This window comes from Bombyx mori, chromosome 16, assembly GCF_030269925.1.
Source record: "Bombyx mori chromosome 16, ASM3026992v2".
NCBI classification, from domain to species: Eukaryota; Metazoa; Arthropoda; class Insecta; order Lepidoptera; family Bombycidae; genus Bombyx; species Bombyx mori.
Window position 1 is genome coordinate 3,219,429 of NC_085122.1, and position 21,629 is coordinate 3,241,057.

At 38.6% G+C, this 21,629-nt stretch overlaps 1 protein-coding gene and 1 non-coding gene across 2 annotated transcripts in view; both read right to left on the reverse strand.

Moving 5' to 3' along the window:
- LOC101745621 (somatomedin-B and thrombospondin type-1 domain-containing protein) overlaps positions 1-21,629 on the reverse strand; it is a 71,110-nt gene that overhangs the window by 40,162 nt on the left and 9,319 nt on the right. The window contains exon 2 of the mRNA XM_004928892.4: positions 1,859-2,292. Within this exon, the coding sequence (XP_004928949.1) occupies positions 1,859-2,087 (229 nt within the window). The 5' untranslated portion in view covers positions 2,088-2,292. The remainder of the gene's footprint in view (positions 1-1,858; positions 2,293-21,629) is intronic.
- Positions 2,411-2,482, reverse strand: TRNAT-CGU (transfer RNA threonine (anticodon CGU)). The gene has a single exon. It is a non-coding gene; the product is annotated as a tRNA-Thr (tRNA).

Genomic DNA, 21,629 nt, shown 5'->3' on the forward strand with positions numbered 1-21,629 from the left:
GGTGGGATAGCCATTGTAACTATACTGAGACCTTAGAACTTATATCTCAAGGTGGATGGCGCATTTACGTTGTAGATGTCTATGGGCTCCAGTAACCACTTAACACCAGGTAGACTGTGAGCTCGTCCACCCATCTAAGCAATAAAAAAAAAACGCCACTCAACACGATTCACAGCTTCTCTCATCCAGCTCTTACCAGTCACCCTGCATGAATCATAACTCCACCGAACCTGAACCCGGCCTGAAGTACATTTGCCAATTCACAATCTTCACTCAAGAACAGGTGGGCCGTATGCTCGTCTGCCTACAAGGGCAATAAAAAAAAACCTTTCCCCCATCGATTCTCCGACTAATATGCCAGCACTTCAGCCAGCATTAAATATTTATATTTTTTTTTATTGCTTAGATGGGTGAACGAGCTCACATCCCACCTGGTGTTAAGTGGTTACTGGAGCCCATAGACATTTACAACGTAAATGCGCCAACCACCTTGAGATATAAGTTCTAAGGTCGCAGGTATAGTTAACCACCGTTCTTGTCGAACTCGACAAATGAGTCGAAGAGTTAGACAGACACCTAGCCCAAAAACACAGCCCACTGAGTTTCTCGCCGAAACTTCTCAGTGGATCGCGATTAGTGGGTATATTCAACGGCTCTTACTAGGGCTAGTGTTAATAGGTCCTCCAAGAGTCAGTTCCTTGACCTCTCCTACCAGCCACGCGTATTTGGAACATTAGACTACTAATGATTAGGAAGGGTAAAGGTCAATCAAAATCGTGTGTTAGTTTGTTAGAATAATATGTTATGTATATTGTGTAAAATGTTACGTTTAGGAAAAATCACAGCGGAGCATGACTCCGTGTTAATAGTAATTTGTTTAAAACACACTTTAACTTCGTAGCACGCAAAATAAACCACTAAAAATATACAAATTGAATGCGAAACAAAAGCTGTTGACGTATCTATAATATACTAGAGGTCCCGCAGTAGTCGAAATTCGAATATAATTAATTGGAAATGTAAGTTTGTACACTATTATACTTCTATAATCACAAATTTCGCCAAGACTACACTATAAAAAATATTAACAAAGACAAACAATATTTAATCTATTCTCAATTTGACAACAGACGTCAAGAACAAAACTTTGACAATAAATAGTATGCATGCGTGTATGCGTCAAATACATGGTATGTAGTGTGTGTAATGTTTTCTTTATTGATTTAATGTATCTTTTACGCATTATTTGAAAAAATATTAACATTGTGTACTTCTTCTCTATATTCTCTATTAGTGTGGAAAATTTCATACTCCTCCGTTCGCGCAATTTTCGTAAAAAGGGATACAAAATTTTTGCTTCATGTATTAATATATAGATTAGGAGAGAGATTAGGAGTATGAAATTTCCCACACTTATAAAGAATATAGAGGAATGCCGAAAGCTATTTTTTTTTTAATTATGCTTAAAAATATATTAAATCAATAAAAAAAGCATTACACATACTACCATGTATTTGACGCACACACGCATGCATACTATTTATTTATTGTCATACTTTTCTTCTTGACCTCTGTGGTCAAATTGAGAATAGATTAAATATTGTTTGTCTTTATTCATATTTTCTATAGTGTAGCCTTGGCGAAATTTGTGATTATAGAAGTATAAAAGTCTTTAACAATAGAATCATAATAGTGTACAAACCTATATTTCAATTAATTATAGTCGAATTTCGATTACCAGGGCATCACTAGTTTAATTAATTCTAGAACGACATAAACTTTCTTTTGTATCAATAAATAAAATTATCGTTCGACTAGTTCACGCGAAACAGATATAATATGTCAAAAGGTCACTAACCTCCGCAAGTCTCCCGGAAGTCGGGGCAACAATCTCCCAATTTCAAGCAAGCGTGGTCACAGTAACAAGGCTTGTCGGTTAGGTCCTCAATAATGGCGTTCTGGTGCGCCTTCTGAACGACGCAGGAACTATCCCTCCCCGGGCAGCACAGGTTCGCGTCCCGGCAATAGTTCGCATCGCAATAGCCCGCGAAAATGAACAAGCTTAGACAAAGAAAATGGCGGTGCATTTTGAATAAGGAATTCTTTGTCAAACGATATAAAGTAAGCAAACCTCTTTAATATGTATATTATTTTTTTTCTAAATAGAAATATTATTAAAAGTTTGGACAAATTATTTTTAAAATTGACAACGCTTATATAAGTGACCGAAAAATTGAGAATGATAAATTATGAATTTTGTATGAAAACGGGTGCCTTCGATTCGTCTTAGATCTGAAACAAAAAGAAACGTAAAAACTTAGATTATTCCTTAATTGTATTTCTAAGCACTCGGAGAACACGTCATCTATTGGAAAAATTGGCAAAAATGCCAAAACAGGATTCCCGTTTATGCCTCCTGTGAGGTTTGAACTCACGACCCCTGGTTTACGAGACCAGTGCTCTACCACTGAGCTAAAGAGGCTCGCGTAAGGACAACCGAAATTTACGTACGGTTACTTAAATATCTAAATTAACCTAAAATATTTTGTTTTGTTACAAGAAATTATACCTAAAACGTATATATAAAATACAAACTTATTACTGTGATAAAATACAATAAAAAAAAAAACAAAAAATATATCAGCCGCGTGGAATGCAATAATTCACTGTTATGTATTCTATTTTAATTCAGTAATTAACTTAATGCCTGTTTCTAACTTATTTTATTTTCTATGGATAGGTAGGGAACTTCTGGCGGTTCATAAAACCTCGAAGCATGTTAAGCTATAAAAACCATTAAAAAAGATTTTATTGATAAGTGGAATTTAACTAATTTTCCTGCCTGAAATCCCCTGTCAACTGTTTTTGATTGTACGATGTAAAATAAATACTATTCGTTTTCTTACGAAAATCTAAATGATATTTCAAACTCTTTAGTAATTTACTTAAAAATAAAATACATTTCATGCACGGCCTACTAGATTATAATTTTGATGAGTGTATTATTATTTTTAAGAATAGAATGCAATGAATAATTTTATTATTTTGCCTCAATTTTTGGACGACCCTTATTACACATTGTGGAGTTACGGCCATATAATAACGCTCGAAAAACTGATTGTGGGCTAAACGCAGGTGTATTAGTGAGAAAGTAATGTTTTTAAACATTTTATAGTTTTACGAATGATCACGACGCACAACACAGTTCCTAGACGACAATCAACTTAATAATACAACAGAGCAGAGTCCGCTTCAAGCCGACCGAAATTCTCGCTGGATCCTCTCAGTGGATCGCGATTCTGATCCGGTAGTAGATTCAGCAAAGCACTCCTCTTGCTAGGGCTAGTCTTAGCAATTCTCTCAGGTTGAGCCCGTGAGCTCACCTACGTGTAAGGGCGTAGCTGAAATAGCCTTTTAGGCTACCAGCAAATAGGTATAGAAAATAAAATCGTATTATGTCGGTTCAAGAGCTTTTCGCCTGTAGTACACTACTAGCGTTACACTTACTTCCATCTAATCTAGGAAGCAGAAACGAGCATAAATCAATAATAAAATTTTAGTTTTATATTTTACCGGTGGTAGGACCTCTTGTGAGTCCGCGCGGGTAGGTACCACCGCCCTGCCTATTTCTGCCGTGAAGCAGTAATGCGTTTCGGTTGTTGGGGTGGGGCAGCCGTTGTAACTATACTCAGATCTTAGAACTTATATCGTTATTTACGTTGTAGATGTCCATGGGCTCCAGTAACCACTTAACATCAGGTGGGCTGTGAGCTCGTCCACCCATCTAAGCAATAAAAAAAAAATGTGAGTGCTTTTTCACCTACTGGCCCGGTTTCGCTGGCATAACTCTGGGTTACCAGTATAGGTAGGAAAAAAAAGGTACATTTAAACAATACGTGTATAATAGAAAGTAAACATCTCCTATATATTCGAGCAAGAAAATGTATATATTTCCGTTAACTTGACAAACATACATGGCTGTTTCCAGTTTCATTCTCCATCATAAAACAAAGCTACCAACGATTAGACAGGGGAAAAAAATTCGCTCCTAGCGACTTTTTTATTTTATTTTACCCCATCTAGAACACTGTAGGTTTACCAAGTTTACTTTTTTTTTTTTTTTTTTATTACCCTTGTAGGCAGACGAGCATACGGCCCACCTGATGGTGAGTGGTTACCGTCGCCCATGATGGACTTCAGCAATGCCAGGGGCAGAGCCAAGCCGCTGCCTACCGCTTAACACTCTTTGTATACCAAGTTTATATCTCGAGAATTTTTTAATCATGACCCTGATAATGCAGCTAATTTATGTAACTCCCGCAACTGAGACAAATCTAACGACAACGAAATAATATGTTAAAATCCATCAAAAGTTAGTCGTGTAAAGACATCAATACAAACAGCAACCGAAAATCTCTTTTAACGTTATTTGCGGAGACCGAATTTACACAAAATTTACAGACGAATTATCTTAATACATTCAGGAAGTGTAAAAGTTAAAAACATGATCGCTTAATGAAGTATAAAGTACTTCGAGACAGCTTCGTGTTCGCGGTTCAGCATTAAGTTTCCTTAAAGATTTGAATACCCTTCGTCAGGTGTGGTTATGGTACAAGTAATATAAAAAAAGCGAAAACATACAAGCTTGAGGTACCTTTTTGAAGTGAAACTTCTTTAGGCGCATGAGGGTAAAATTTTTACAGAACGTCACGCAGGTATGCAACGGAAGTGACATCAAACTACTATTGAAATTAAGTACTTGTCAAATGTAGTAGTAGTTGTTGTATTTTTCCAACTGGAAAGGCAAATGAATCATACCATACAGCCTAATATTTTATATTTTTTTTTGTGAAAAATGTTAATATGAATTTTATTAGCATGAAATTAAATTAGTCAATTCAATTGGCATAATATTAGTCATTTACAATTTAGAAATCTAAACATAATGTGACGGTGAACACTGAGGTTTGAGATTGACATTTGACAGACTTTTGGCGGGAACATATCTTCCTTTTTCCCTTCCTCTAAGTCTCGGAAATCTAAAGTTTTAAATTTTGTATAAATATAAGCAAGACTTATAAATAAGTTCGCCAAAAAAGTTTCACTTCTGACATGTGTACTTTGTACGCACGCACTTTTTTTATTTCATTGTATAGATAGGTGGACGAGCTCAGAGCCCACCTGGTAGTTACCGAAGCCCATAGACATCTACAACGTAAGTGTAACCACCCGCCTTGATATATGAGTTCTAAGGTCTCAGTATAGTTAGAACGGCTGCCCCACCCTTCAAACCGAAACAGCTACGAAACGGAAATCAGCAGGGTGGTGGTACCTACCCGTGCGGACTCACAAGAGGTCCTACCACCAGTGATTACGCAAATTACAATTTTGCGGTTTTGATTTTTGCTATGCACGATGCTATTCCTTCACCGTGGAAGTCAATCGTGAACCTTGAATTGATTGAGTAAATTTTGAACTTGATTGAGTGTAATCGAGAAAGTATCGATAACGTTTTTAAATCGATTAAATTACATAATAAGTTCTAGTGTGATATTTGAGTCGACTATTATCAAAGCCGGCAATCTGACTTTTGGACAATGATTGGTAAATCAGAAAAACGAATTATTGACTTTGTATTCCATTGGCAGTCACAAAACTTTTCGGAACGACATCTTAGATAAATAACAGGTTAACTATTAACCTTTATTTAATGCAGGTTTTGAACCGTATTCTTTGAAGGAGACGATTATATTCAAATCAATCTGTATTGACATATCAATAAATTTTTTTTGTCCAAATGCACAGATTGCCACCTTTGATAATAGACGACTCATTTGTTGTCCACGGCAAAGCCATTTTTCGAATGGAAGCCAGTTGTATAATCGTAGTAAAGTTGAGTTTTATGGTTCTATAAAACAAAATACCTCACCGATGATATTGTAATGTCTTCCGGATGACAAGCTACAAGTAATTCTTTAGGTAGGCAGATTTTGAGATGGCAATATTATTGATTGGGAAGTGGCATTTATGAAATAGCACGGTTAGCATTAGTACCTAGCAAAGACCCGATAGCGAATAGTTCCGATTAACTTAACTTGCTTAAGCCACAAATACTTGTATAATAATGACCGGATCGAATGAAAAAATGCTATTCTAATGTTTCCTTGCACTTGTTCTAATTATTTAAAGGTGTTTCTTTTAGTTCTTAAACTATATTTATTGCATACTAGATGACCGGCGGACGTAGTGCCTCAATCGATAAATAAAAGACCTAAACTTTTGTATAAAATAAACTTAAAATAAACAAAACGTATCCGTCCGATGTGGGATTTTTATTTAATTCCGAGTATTTTCATATTTATCTACTTTTTAAACCCTCTCTGGACTTCCACAAATAATTCAAGACCAAAATTAGCCAAATCGGTCAAGCCGTTCTCGAGTTTTAGCGAGACTAACGAACAGCAATTCATTTTTATATATACTTAGTCTGGCCATAAATATCGTTACAATTAAAAATAAACGTAATATTTTGTTTATTTGAATTGGGAATCTTTCATTTTTATATGATTGCTCATTGAGTTTTCTCATTTTGGCGCCAATACATTGTACAATATTTTGCGATATTAAAATGGAGTGGGGTGTTAAAGAGAACCGAATCGCTGTGATTGCATTACACAAAGTAGGTATGGAGCCAAATGCAATTTTTTAAACTCTCCATACGCTTGGTTTAAGTAAAATTATTGTGTACCGGGCTATTAATAGGTGCAGTGAGACCTCCTCTGTTTGTGACAGAAAAAGATCTGGCCGTCCACGTAGTGTTCGTACGAAAAAGGTGGTCAAAGCAGTAAGGGAAAGAATTCGAAGAAATCCTGTCCAAAAGATTTTATCTCGGAAGATGAAGATAGCACCTAGAACCATGTCGCGTATTTCGCGCTGAAAATTCGTTTGTGAATTAGACCACGCAAAAACAAAGAAAACTTCCTAATGTTCTGGATTAATAATTCTGAAGCGGGCTCCCTTCCAAACCATACCATCATTATATAAAGTTATGCTCAACATATCCTCTGTTTTTGTAACTACCTTCAAATCGTTTTATATAATCTCTAACGATCGAGGCTTAAGGGAATATTGACCTTTTGTGATTTAAAAGAACTTTTTTATGCTCACGTTGAATGACCTCACTTCCTATTTGACAGTAAGCGGCTACCGGAACCAAAACTACCCCACTTTTCTAACTAAAGCGTCTGCGTATTTGAAAACCTTCTTAAATATTAATATTTCGAGAATGGCAAAGGAAAGATCTTTCACCGAGCTTTTGTTATTGCTCGGTTGACCGACGAACTTTTTACTGGTAGTAGGACGTCTTGTGAGTCCTTGTGAATCCGCACGGATGCGTGCCACTACCCTGCCTATTTCTACCGTGAAGCAGTAATGCGTTTCGGTTTGAAGGGCGGGGCAGCCGTTGTAACTATACGTGAGACCTTACAACTCATGTCTCAAGGTGGGTGGCGGCATTTATATCGTAGATATCTATGAGCTCCGGTAACCACTTAACATCAGGTGAGCCGTGAGCTCGTCCATCCATCTAAGCAATAAATAAATAAAAATCGAATTTTATAAGTAACTTGTAAAATAGATTCTAGGATACATGTTTACCTCGGCGAAGAAACGAAAATTTAGACTGCATTGATATTGACACTAGGTACAACTTCACTAAAACAATGTTCAATAATAAAATCCGTGTAGTTTCCTTTGAGAGTTACTTCGAAAAGTAGTTTCATATTCCCGGCTTCGAGATCCCAATTAGAAAGCTTCGAGAGAGCATAGTTTCCGTACAATATCGATTTTGAGTATCGAATACAAAGGCGAAATTGATTTAATATAAGTTAGTAACTTGTGAATGAACACATAGAATTTCAATGATTCTTCCCGATCGAATGAATCTAACTTGATTAAATTAAATCAATATGAATCTCGCCAAAGCGTGTATGTGATTGAAACACATGTAATCGAGCAATATTTAAAAAAAATATCACATTTATATTTGTAGGGTAGGATGGGTTTTTTTACAGGAAGCTATTTTATATATTACTCTTGTAATATTTTTATCAATAGTGTTCACCTACGTAACAAATCTACGTACATATTCCGGTCACCGTCCTCATCAAACCCGTCGCTTGCGACAAAGGGCTAAATTAACCCATAGACACAGCCCACTGAGTTTCTCGCCGGATCTTCTCAGTTGGTCGCGTTTCCGATCCGGTAGTAGATTCTGCGAAGCACTACTCTTGCTAGGGCCAGTGTTAGCAACACTCCGGTTTGAGCCCCGTGAGCTCACCTACACGTTAGAGTGAAGCTGAAATAACCTTTCAAGGCTATCAGCATAGGTAGGGAAAAAAAACATATCTTGAGAGCCCTACTGGCTGAGCCTTGGCAGGCCACCAGTAATCTGTCCTTCAAAAAAAAAAGAAATAAATTTATGTATCACATTGACCCGCGTTTTCACGTCACCATCTATAAATAAATACATTCTGCTCTGTTTTTACCACTGAAGAAGAAGTATTCTTTAAAAAAACAAAGGTTCATAAGGTCATAATTACTCGTTATCCGAAGAATAAGAATAAGTTTGGACAGAACAAACACAATCCGCGCTTCCTCTTGTATCAAACCGTTCCCGCGTTCATTGTATTTAGGTTCCTGCCTTCCGACTCGACAATCCTTTAGAAATATCAATTAACATGTAAATCACATGCGCTCATACTTTACAACTTCGGCGCGGAATAATTATGATAAGTTATCACTTTGAGGGTTTCCGAGACAAGTTGATAATTACCATGATTTGGTCGTATAATTAGGATGGTGCCGTGTGGAATTTTAATTGAGCTTTTGGTATCTCGTAATGGCATCTTCGCATTTTACTTTAACTTCGTAACCAAAGCGAAGCGGCTTTATTCATTTTTGTTAATATTATTTCAATTTCATACAAAACCCAGAAATGAGGGAGCTACCGCAGAAATAATTCGTTCCCAAAACCTTGAACAGAGAGTGTCGAAAACTCGATATATTTTTTTTAAATTGCTTTTTTTATTGCCCTTGTAGGCAGACGAGCATACGGCCCACCTGATGGTGAGTGGTTACCGTCGCCCATGGACTTCAGCAATGCCAGGGGCAGAGCCAAGCCGCTGCCTACCGCTTAATGCTCTCCACAAGCCTCGTTTGAAGAAGAACATGTCATAGCGCTCGGGAAACACCGTGGAGGGAAGCTCATTCCATAGCCGGATGGTACGCGGCAAAAAAGATCTCTGGAAACGCACTGTGGATGACCGCAGTGGCTCCAGGTAGTATGGATGAACTCTACTCCGGTGGCTTGCGGTGCGGTGGTAAAAACGAGATGCCGGTATCATCTCGAACAATTCCTCAGAACACTCCCCATGGAACATACGGTACAAAATACAGAGGGAACCGAAGTCCCTCCGCAGACCCAGAGGTTCCAAACGATCCGTGAGAATGGGATTATCGACAATCCGTGGACGAGCTCACAGTCCACCTGGTGTTGATTGGTTACCGGAGCCCATAAACATCTACAACGTTAATGCGCCACCCACCTTGAGATATAAGTTCTAAGATCTCAGTATAGTTACAACGGCTGCCCCACCCTTCAAACCGAAACGTGTTATTGCTCCACGGCAGAAATAGGCAGGGCGGTAGTACCCACCCGTGCGGAACGAAAGGTCTTACCACCAGTAAAAAGATCATCATCATCAGCTCACAGTAGTTCATCGCTAAAACTAGACGCGACTTAGACCACCGAGTCCGATAATATTTAAAACAAACATATTTTCCAGATATGCCACGCTGCGATTTTTTTTTCTTTTCTTTCAATTACTTAGTTTTACTTTTCTCTCGACATAATTCATTTCATCATCATCATCATCAGCCTGCGGCAGTCCACTGCTGGACATAGGCCTCCCCCAAAGCTCGCCACTGAACCCGATCTTCGGTTCTACGCATCCAGTTACTGCCAGCTGCCTTGCGCAGGTCGTCGCTCCATCTAGCAGGAGGGCGTCCCACACTACGTTTGCCGGTTCGCGGTCTCCACTCCAGAACACGTCTACCCCAACGGTTATCGGTTCTGCGACATATGTGACCAGCCCACTGCCACTTCAGCTTACTAACTTTGCGAGCTATATCGATCACTTTGGTTTTTGCCCGAATGACCTCATTGCGTATTCGGTCTCGCAATGACAAACCGAGCATAGCTCGCTCCATAGCTCGCTGAGTAACTTTTAATTTGTGGACTAGTCGCACAGTCAGTGTCCACGTTTCGGCTCCGTAGGTAAGCATAATTCATTTACTTCGATGATTTATGACTCGTAGTCATAAAACAATCCGTTGTCGTAAAGGTGACTCGGTTGAATCTCGGCAAGCCCCACTAATGGAGGACCGCAATAAAACTAAACCGATTTAATACGTATTTTACTGCCAAAGTACTAAAGGGCGAGATATTACAGCATAAAAACAATGTTGCTTAGCTTTTGATCCCTTCGTCATAATGGATTTAGGATTTATGTTTAGACTGTCATCGAAATGTCACAACATTCCTTTGCCTTAGAATGACAATTAAATTTAAAAGCAAAGATTGTCATTATTTAAGTGTATAATCTATGGTCATTATTAGCTTTGTCTTTTTATGGAGGACTTTTTGGCGGGAACGCGAGGAGTGAAGTTGTGTGATTTGTTTTATTTTGTCTATTTAGTGTTTCTTCAGGTTTAAATGTGTAATAATGGTGGTTTATTAACTGTTTAATATCTGTGAAAGTGCACAAATGTGGGAAAATGAAACAAAGCTGCTGGACGTAACTTCTCGGGTTCCTCCAAAAAGTCCACTGAAAAAATCTCAGTAAATGACCACCATTTTACTGCGATTATATTTCATCCCATATCATTTCATTTCATTAAATTTCATCCCAGTTGATTAATGTCTCAAATTAATCATCTTCATTTCATTTCACTCCATATTATCATTTTTCATAAAATTAAGAATATAAAGTAAAATAAGACATGACTTAAAGGTCTTAGTTACCAGGTCATAAAATCTCTAAAAAAAAAAAAAAATGTCTTTTTATGTGATGTTTGTCTATTTTGTTGGAAAGTTGTCCGTGAGCAGGAAAAAAAAATCAAAGGGTTTGAATTTGTGAAACGTGGATGGTATAAGACGAGAGAGATCACACCGTAAAAAGAATTGTTCTTATGTTTTTTTTTTTTCGTTTTTTTTATGTGATGTAACTTGATTTTCATTTCGGCTCTGTAACGATTTTTTATTGCTAAGATAGGTGGATAAGCTCACGGCCCACCTGGTTTTAAATTATCACTGGAGACCATGGAGACCATTTTGAAGTCGCCGTGGCCTATAGGATAAAGACGTCCGGTGCATTCGTATCTAGCGATGCACCGGTGTTCGAATCCCACAGGCGGATACCAATTTTTCTAATGAAATACGTACTTAACAATTGTCCACGATTGACTTCCACGGTAAAGGAATAACATCGCGTAATAAAAATCAAACCCGCAAAATTATAATTTGCGTAATTACTGGTGGTAGGACCTCTTGTGAGTCCGCACGGGTAGGTACTACCACCCTGCCTATTTCTGCCGTGAAGCAGTAATGCGTTTCGGTTTGTAGGGTGGAGCAGCTGTTGTAACTATACTTGAGACCTTAGAACATATCTCAAGGTGGGTGGCGCATGTACGTTGTAGATGTCTATGGGCTCCAGTAACCACTTAATACCAGGTGAGCTGTGAGCTCGTCCACCTATTGACTATTTGTCTAATTGTCTATAAGACTATTCTAACTAACCACGGAAGGGTAGGTGAGCTCACTTGGCTCAAGCTGAGAGAACTTTCTAGCACTGGCCCATTAAAATCTACCACTGGATCGTAATCTACCCAATAAGAAGAACCCGAGAAAAACACAGTGGGTTTACCCTTTCAAATCTTACCTTTTTTTTATTGCTTAGATGGGTGGACAAGCTCACAGCCCACCTGGTGTTAAGTGGCTACCGGAGCCTATAGACATCTACAATGTAAATGCCGCCACCCACCTTGAGATATGAGTTCTAAGGTCTCAGTATAGTTACAACGGCTGCCCCGCCTTTCAAACCGAAACGCATTACTGCTTCACGGCAGAAATAGGCAGGGCGGTGGTACCTACCCGTGCGGACTCACAAGACGTCCTACCTCCAGTAAAAACCAATCCATCGTTCTGAAATTTTACATGCCATATTGTCAGGGAAAAACGAAAAGGAAATATGTACCATTCCAAAAAAGTAGTAGGTATTATTCCCGAAAAATATTCTTTGCCTAAGATAACTCGAGCGATGTCGCTTCGAAAGCTTGTAATAAATAAATACTGGTGGTAGGACCTCTTGTGAGTCCGCGCGGGTAGCTACCACTCCCCTGCCTATTTCTGCCGTGAATCAGTAATGCGTATCGGCTTGAAGGGTGGGGAAGCCGTTGTAACTATACTGAGACCTTAGAACTTATATCTCAAGGTGGGTGGCGCATTTGCGTTGTAAATGTCTATGGGCTCCAGTAGCCACTTAACACCAGGTGGGCTGTGAGCTCGTCGAATCATATAAGCAAAAAAAAAAAGCATTATTAAGGTTATGCCTTTATAGTTCGTTCACCTTTCGATCGTAATTCTTATCATAATGACACGCACGCTTTTGTTGAACTTTTTAAAAATAATTGAGTAATTATCAAAACAGTTTTCGGGGTCGTGAACCTTAGGTTGTTCACACGAACGGTTCGGTACTAATACAGGGAGTGTATCAATAGGTTTAGAATTCGACGACTGAATAATCGGGGTAGTGAGATTTTGTTTGACGGAGTTTATTTTCCAGATCTTTAATTTCGGTCATGGTCTGAATGCGCATACTACCGCTACCGTATACCGTCGGAATAGGAATCATAGCTTTACTAAGCTAGCATTAGTAAATTGCAAAGCCTGGCTAGCAACGTATCACTCATTAAATTAACGTCATGATAATCGCCTTATCGTTGTCGCCGCTGACTACTCCCCGAATCCTGATCACGCAGGAGCCAGTCACCGTCGACGCCCTAGACACGTCCTTACGGATCCATCAGATCCAATAACCTTTACATTAGACGCCTTCAGCTCTAACACTAGGAGCAGGCTTAGGGACCTCGCTCGGTAACCGTACTCGTCGAACTCGACAAAGAGTTCGCCGTGCAACCGAACCCATGCATCAGCCCGCTGAGTTTCTCGCCGGATCTTCTCAGCGGGTCGCGATTCCGATCCGGTAGTAGATTCATTCGCGAAGCAGCTACTCTTGAGCTGTTAGGTCTCCTTCGGAGGCGCTCGGGTAGCTGTTAGCAAATCCCACCCCTCCTGGCTGAGCCTTTGCTCGCCCACCTGTCCTGGTGAAACTGGAAAGGCCTCCGGGCCACCAGTAATCCTTCAATCATAAAAAAAAAACAAGAAGCTTACTAAATTATAAGGTATTTCTTTCTATACGAACAAAAACGAGATGGTCAACTTTTGAGATATGCCAAAAAGGGTACATTTGTTGTATGTATGAATGTGAGCTTGAGACCTACGCTAATCATAAGCCGCTATGAAGACTTAATGTGTTAAAATTTAAAAACAAAACAGACGTAGTATATATACGAACAGGGAAAATACAAAGTCTAAGTAGTTCAACTTAAAAGGATCTCTTCGAATATAAGTATGTTGTTTTAGTGACGTCATCGCATGTGGAAACTATTCCGAAATATTTACCGCCAAAACTAGGCATGTCAGTTCTGAAGACACAGCCACCACGTCAGCAGAAAGAAATCGCTATTGTCGGAGTCAGCGTGAATTGCTTCACGATACAAAATTCCTATTAACTTATTGTATATAGGAGGAGGGTGATGGGAGAGATGTGCTCCGCACTAAACTCTTCACTTTCCCCCTTTGTTGAGTTCCATGAGTTCTGTCTTATGCGAGATTTGGACGTCGGTTGTTGAGCGACAGGAGGTTTTAATCGGTAGACTCCAACGTGCTCCGCCCGCCATCCCCAGTGGAAGGCGGAACTCCGACGATTTCCTCCGGACCAAAAAAAAAACGTATACATAATTTCTCGATGCTTATTTAGTTTGTACAAAATCAACATTTCTAGAGATAAAGACGTAAATATAAATAAAAAAGAAAAAAAAAGAAATATTTTTCTAAATATAAAAATAGCAGGCTTCGTTCCGATATAGGTGTTCTGTAATCCCGAGACACATCCGAGGGCTTCATTTAAGCGGCTTACCAGTATAAGTGCTTTTATATGAACGAAAAAGTCCGCGCGTGAGATTGCCTATATTCCCATTGGTTCTGTACATTTATTTGTCGTCTTTAGATATCTGCAGGAAAATTGGTTACAACAAAAATGTGTTGATCTATCTGAAGTAATACATGTGCTAGTTTTCCTGATATTAGATCTTCTGTGACCTGGTATGAGCTGCTACGTTAAGTGGTAAGCTCAAAGGCATTAGCAACGTTAATGTAGCCACCCACCTTAAAACAGGATTTCTCAATCTCGGTTCTATAGTACAACAGCTGCCCCACCATTCAAAACCGGAACGCGTTACTGCTTTGCGGCAGAAATAAGTAGGGCGGTGGTACATGCCCGTGGGGACCGCCCCACCACCAGTTATTGTGCAAATTAAAATTATTTCGTGTTCGATTTTTATTAGACGATGTTTTTCCTTCATCATCGCATGGTTTCCTTGGGATATAATGACCAGACTGACTACCACCGCACTACTGTCCACATCACATGCTCTACACTCGACAGTACTACTCAATCTAGGAACAAATGGCGTAGAGTGATCCATGATAAGCTCTTATTGTAAGAAGGTGGTCACGACCCTCAGCATTGAGGAAACCGAAGCGAGAAGGAGGATTCTTCCATCGTGTAGTGATTCATGAGCATGTCTTAAGCGCTTATTTAGAAAAATCGGTACTTGTTTGACAGATTTAAAACCGGTATAATCCCATCAATGCAGCGTGAAGCGTACCTTCTATTGTCGAGCTTTAATAGACCAAATATAACATGATTTTCGTTACAGGTTTAAGTAATATATCACGGAACCCCGAAACGTTTGGAGTAAGCCGAACACGGAACCCTCGGAAAGGGTTGTGACACGTGAATTATGAACAACAAACAGCACACGCTATGTTATTTTATGGAGTGTTATTTAAAGCCTTCTATTCTTATAAGCTTATTTGAATATAAAAAACAATACTATTGTTAATTAAGTTGGATTACTTTATGCAGACATTTAAAAAAAAACTGTAGGATTCTTTTAGTTTGGTAGACGCGTAGGTCACGGGGCTCAACCTGAGAGAATTTGCTAAACTAGCCCTAGTAAGAGCGGTGTTTCGGCTATGCGTCATGATAATCGCCTTATCGTTGCCGCCGCTGACTACTCCCCGAATCCTGATCATGCAGGAGCCAGTCACCGTCGACGCCCTAGACACGTCCTTACGGATCCATCAGATCCAATAACCTTTGCATTAGATGCCTTCAGCTCTAATACTAGGGGCAGGCTTAGGGACCCCGGTAACCGTACTCGTCGAACTCGACAAAGAGGTCGACGTGCAACCTAACCCATGCATCAGCCCGCTGAGTTTCTCGCCGGATCTTCTCAGCGGGTCGCGATTCCGATCCGGTAGTAGATTCATTCGCGAAACAATTGCTCTTGAGTTGTTAGGTCTCCTTCGGAGGCGCTCGGGCAGTTGTTAGCAAATCCCACCCCTCTTGGCTGAGCCTTTGCTCGCCCACCTGTCCTGGTGAAACTGGAAAGGCCTTCGGGCCACCAGTAAACTTTCAATCATAAAAAAAAAAAAAAAAAAAGCGGTGTTTCGCAGAATCTACCGCCGGATCGGAAACGCGACCCGCTGGGAAGATCCGGCGAGAAACTCAGTGGGCTGCGTCTATGGAAATAGAATCCAGTTACCTACCGCCTAAGAATAAACGCGTACTGAGCTAACCGATAAAATCGAGAAAGAAATGACAAAATCGTCTTTACGTTAAATCGAACAAATTTTATAATAACTCGTTCAGGTATTTGGTACGAAAAGAAATTATATTTCGCCGTAGCGAAACTCGGCTACGCTATACTGTGACTATTACGAATAAATTAAATAATGATACCAACATACATATGTGTACACTTTTCACTAATGGCCTAATATAATAATAACTAGCGACCCGCCCTCGCTTCGCTTCGGAAACATTAAAACACACATGAAACCAAAAAATAAAAATAAAAAAAAAATAAAAAAAAGTAGCCTATGTTCATTAGGGACAATGTCGGCTTCTAATGGAAAAAGAATTTTTCAAATCGGTCCAGTAGTTTCGGAGCCTATTCGAAACAAATTATTACTATTACTATTACTATAGATATAGATTAAAGATCAAAAATCGGCTCTATGGGACGGATCTCCGAATAGCGCGAATATAACTTAGTGCAATTAATTAAACTCCAATAAACTGCAATAATCCATGGTTATTGGCGCCGAAATTCCAAAGAACCGCGAGAAAGAGTATTGTCACCTAAAATGGTGCTATTTTGACGCTTTACGGAATAAAAAACCTTCAAGTGCAAATATGGACCGGTCAAAAGTAAATCATACAGGAGACAGCGACTTGGCTGCGCCCGTGGTAAATGCTGTTGTCCATGAGCGATGGTGACTACTTATAATCACATGGAGCGTTCGCTCGTCGGTCTAACAAAGTAATAAAAAAGTCTGAATTCGATCCGTTTTCGAATTCGAGAACAAATAAACAATCCCATATTTTTATTCTGTCTACGACTTTTGTTTCTGATATAATTCAATTATACATGATGATAACGCCATCTTGTTGTGTCTTTAAAGCGGTTAGTTGCCCTCAATTAAGAAAAATAGTATTGTTATTCGCCAATAGATGTCGGGAAGAGTTGATTATTGAAAACACGAATAAAACAACATTTTCTGAAAATAAATCGTAACTAGATCGATTTATCGCCCCCGGAATCCCCTGTATACTAAATTTTATGAAAATCTTTGGAGCCGTTTCCGAGATTCAGATTATATATATTAATATACTAGCGACCCGCCCTCGCTTCACGTCGGAAACATTAAAACACACATGAAACCAAAAAATAAAAAATAAAAAAAAAAAAAAAAAAGTAGCCTATGTTCATCAGGGACAATGTCGGCTTCTAATGGAAAAAGATTTTTTCAAATCGGTCCAGTAGTTTCGGAGCCTATTCGAAACAAACAAACAAACAAATCTTTCCTATTTATAATATTAGTATAGAAGAATTGCTCGTTTAAAAGTACAAGATATCTACGACTTTCCGTTATGTCTACGAATTCAAATTATATCTACAGCCCGCGAAAACCGAAGAGCACACTATAAATTCATCATCTAATTTACGACGTACGATATTGTAAATTTAATCTATACTAATATCATAAAAAGGAAAAATTTGTTTGTTTGTTTGTATTGAATAGGCTCCGAAACTACTGAACCGATTTGAAATATTCTTTCACTGGAAGCTACACCATTCCCGAGTGACATAGGCTATAATCTATTTTGAAAAAATCAGGGATCCTTACTAAAACTCCAATAACGTAACCCAAGGTGTAAAAAAATTACCCTAAAATATTCTTTACATCGCGTGCCCTGCGAAAACTATTGATGATAGAATAAAATAATGTACTACGACTTTTTAGAAGACATTGTTAATTACAAAAGTGTCGCGATAGCATATGTCTAACTATTATAGTTATGCCGCAATAAGTGTTCTTTTATTTAAAAAAATAAAACAACGTCAAATATCGTTGAAATTTTTGTTAAATACCCGAGCGGAGCCGGAGCGGGCCGCTAGTTAAATAATAAACAGGAAGAAATGCTTTATCATGAAGCACGACCTAATTCAACAGAACAAATACCAGATTGAACCTCCAACGAAATCTTGGGCGACGATAACGGGTACATTGAACCTACAATCTTTAGAATTTTATCTCAAAGTCAAAAGGCTAAGAGCTTTTTAATAGAACAACTAATTAAACGGTACATTATAAAGAAGAATAAGTTTTTTTTTTTTAAATTAATATTATAAACATATTCCTGTGAATGTAAATTTTCATAATCTTATTGTATTAGTCACTAATTTACGCTAACTAAAGACCTTCTAAGTTTTGTCATGCAAGTGTTTGTATTGCAATACAAGAGATACTAATAGAATCTTTAGTTGAATATTATATAATACCTAAATAGAATTTGTAGAAAGAAAAGAAATGAGACACATTTACAAGTTAGAAAAATATTATTTTACCGCTAAAACATCTAGAATATCCAGAATATTGTGTGGAACGATTTTTTTAGGTAGAAACTTATATTCACTGTGCTATATATCGACTGTTACGATAAAAAAATAACATGTTACATAAATTCATGCCTACATTCAGTTTACAAAAAGCTGCTACCTCTGAGGTCTTAAAATTCTGAATAATGTATACTTTCTGTCACTGGTCATCAATTTTTTTTCCAATTTATAAATTTCACAGGCATGCAATGTTGAATGTCCCACATTTATTTTTAATTGTCTCTAATTTGAGATGACTTTAATCTATTTTGACATTTAGTTAGTTTAAAACAGAATTTGATAGCTGCTTGTTTCTTACAAATCTTTAAATAACTCTACACTATTTACTCTATTTACTACTACTACTGCTATTATCTAACACTATTTACTCCGCACTACCTTTGGTTGACTGGTAGAGAATTCCTTAGGCATTAAATCCGCCAATGTAAATTTTACATGAAGTGTAATAAATAAATAACTAAATCTCGTCTAGTAAAGAATGAAACGAAAAAAAAATTGAAATTACTTAATTACCCATTGTAGAGGTACATTTTATTTGTTAGACGTTTTCGTTAAGGTCGTCCATCAACAATCAGATAGGATTCAAGTTTTTCGATTAAGTCTAAATGCAGACTGGGCTCAGTCAGCAAAAAGCCGCGCAATCTAGCCTTCATTGTGGCTGATTAATGCCCGAGATCTCTACTGAGATAATATTGAATTGTGTTTTTGCCGTCAGAAAACGTCGTACTCAGAAATAATGTTAATAAGCTTTCGAACGCCTGCCTCATTTTGACTTAATTCAGACAACCTATACGGACATTACGTATGTGACAAGGAATTGATAATTATAATAAAACTAGCGGCCCGCTCCGGCTCCGCTCGGGTCTTTAACAAAAATTTCAACGATATTTGACGTTGTTTTATTTTTAAAAATAAAAGAATACTTATTGTGGCATATCTATAGCAGTTAGACATATACTGTCGCGACACTTTTTGTAAATAATAATGTGTTCTACAAAGTCGTAGTACATTATTTTATTCTATAATCAATAGTTTTCGCAGGGCACGCGATGTAAAAAATATATTAGGTAATTTTTTACACTTTGGGTTACATTATTGGATTGGCTTTAGTAAGGATCCCTAATTTTTTTCAAAAAAGATTATAGCCTATGTCACTCGGGAATAGTGTAGCTTTCAAACAGTGAAATAAATTTTCAAATTGGTTCAGTAATTTCGGAGCCTATTCAATACAAACAAACAAACAAATCTTTCCTCTTTATAATATTAAGTATAGATAAAAAATGGAATACATAATACAAAGAAGCCCTTCGATCTTATGCCACGTTGCAATGCATAAATGGTGGTATAACTCAAGGAAAATTAATGTTAGGCCAGCAGTCGGTCGTAAGACCCATTCCAAATCCCTTAGCAGTACGATAAGAGGACAAACTTCGCCGACCACACATATTATGGCTTAAGGGAAAGAAGACGAAGAATTACACCAAGAACCCATATTTTTAATAGGTATAAGAAAATATCAATTACTATTGTAGAATAGGGATCGTAGCGCATAAAATAAAACTTTCACTGTTCCAAAATCTTCTATTATAATAATAACTAGCTGACCCGGCAGACTTCGTAATGCCTAAACCTAAACCTTTGTATAAAATAAACTTAAAACAAACTAAGGAATCCGTCCGACGTCCATCCGTACACATCAAAGGAAAAACAAAATTGTTATTTTTTATTTAATTCCGGAACTTTCATATTTATGTACCTTTTAAACCTTCTCTGATCTTCCACAAGTAATTTAAGACCAAAATTAGCCAAATCGGTCCAGCCGTTCTTGAGTTTTAGCGAGACTAACGAACAGCAATTCATTTATATATATATATATGACGGAGGAGAAACGCTGAAGGAATGTTTTTAAAAAGTGTGACGTCACCATTGCTGACGTCACGGTCATTAAGTTCTCGACGAATGACTCTTGTTTGGGCTTCCAAAACAAAACTTCACGAGAACTGCGTATATTGCACGAGAAGCATAACAACGTTACAGAGAGATCCGAACTATACTACGGCTCGGACACGAATGAATAATCGCTTTTTTTTTTTTTTCCTACCTAAGCTGATAGCCCTAGCGGCTATTTCAGCGTAGCCTTAACTTTAGTAGGTGAGCTCACGGGGCTCAAACCTGACGATGTTGCTAACACGAACCCTAGCAAGAGTCGTGCTTCGCAGAATCTACCACCGGATCGGAAACGCGACCCACTGAGAAGATCCGGCGAGAAACTCAGTGGGCTGTGTCTGAGAGTTAATTTACTCGTCGAGCCCTTCGTCGCAAGCGACGGGTTCGACGAGAACGGTGACCGGTGCTTGAAGTACCTAAAAGCACCGTTAGTGGATCAGGAGGATCCGAGATGACGTGTTTAGGGCGACGTCGACTGCTTTCCATTCTGTCCGCAGGATCGGGAATGTAGTTACCGGCGGCCACGATGAGAGGGTTCTCGTGTCGTGCCGCTTTATCGAAGTGAGTAATCGCTAGACAGTACGGCCGTATTTATAGGGCTCGGTAGACGTCAGCGTGTTTACAAGTTTTTAAAGTATTGAAATTACAATAAAAGGGACTGTTTAACATCAATTTCTTATCACAGAGTAATTAGTTGATGATCAGTAGGTAAATAGTCATATTTGCGCCGACACGGCCATACTGACAGGCGGTGCGCGCTCTGCACCGGCCTCGTTGATTCTCGTAGGTTTTTCTTTGATTCTCATTGACCTGCAGGAATAAAATGTTTCTCTGAGTAGCGCATCTGTTATACTTGCGTTACTTGTAACTATGTAGGTTTGAGAATTATTAATGCGATTTGATTGTAGGGTTCTCGGAGGGTATCGTAGAATTCTCGGCGGTTCTCGTAGAATTCTCGGCGGTTCTCGTAGAATTCTCGGCGGTTCTCGTAGAATTCTCGGCGGTTCTCGTAGAATTCTCGGCGGTTCTCGTAGAATTCTCGGCGGTTCTCGTAGAATTCTCGGCGGTTCTCGTAGATTTATTTAAGGTGTTCGGATAAGGATGTTGTGTAGTGTGATGTAGTGGGCGTACACTGTGGTACTTATGTAGTGGGCGTACACTGTGGTACTTTTGCCGAGGCGTACACTGTGGTACTTTTGCCGAGGCGTACACTGTGGTACTTTTGCCGAGGCGTACACTGTGGTACTTTT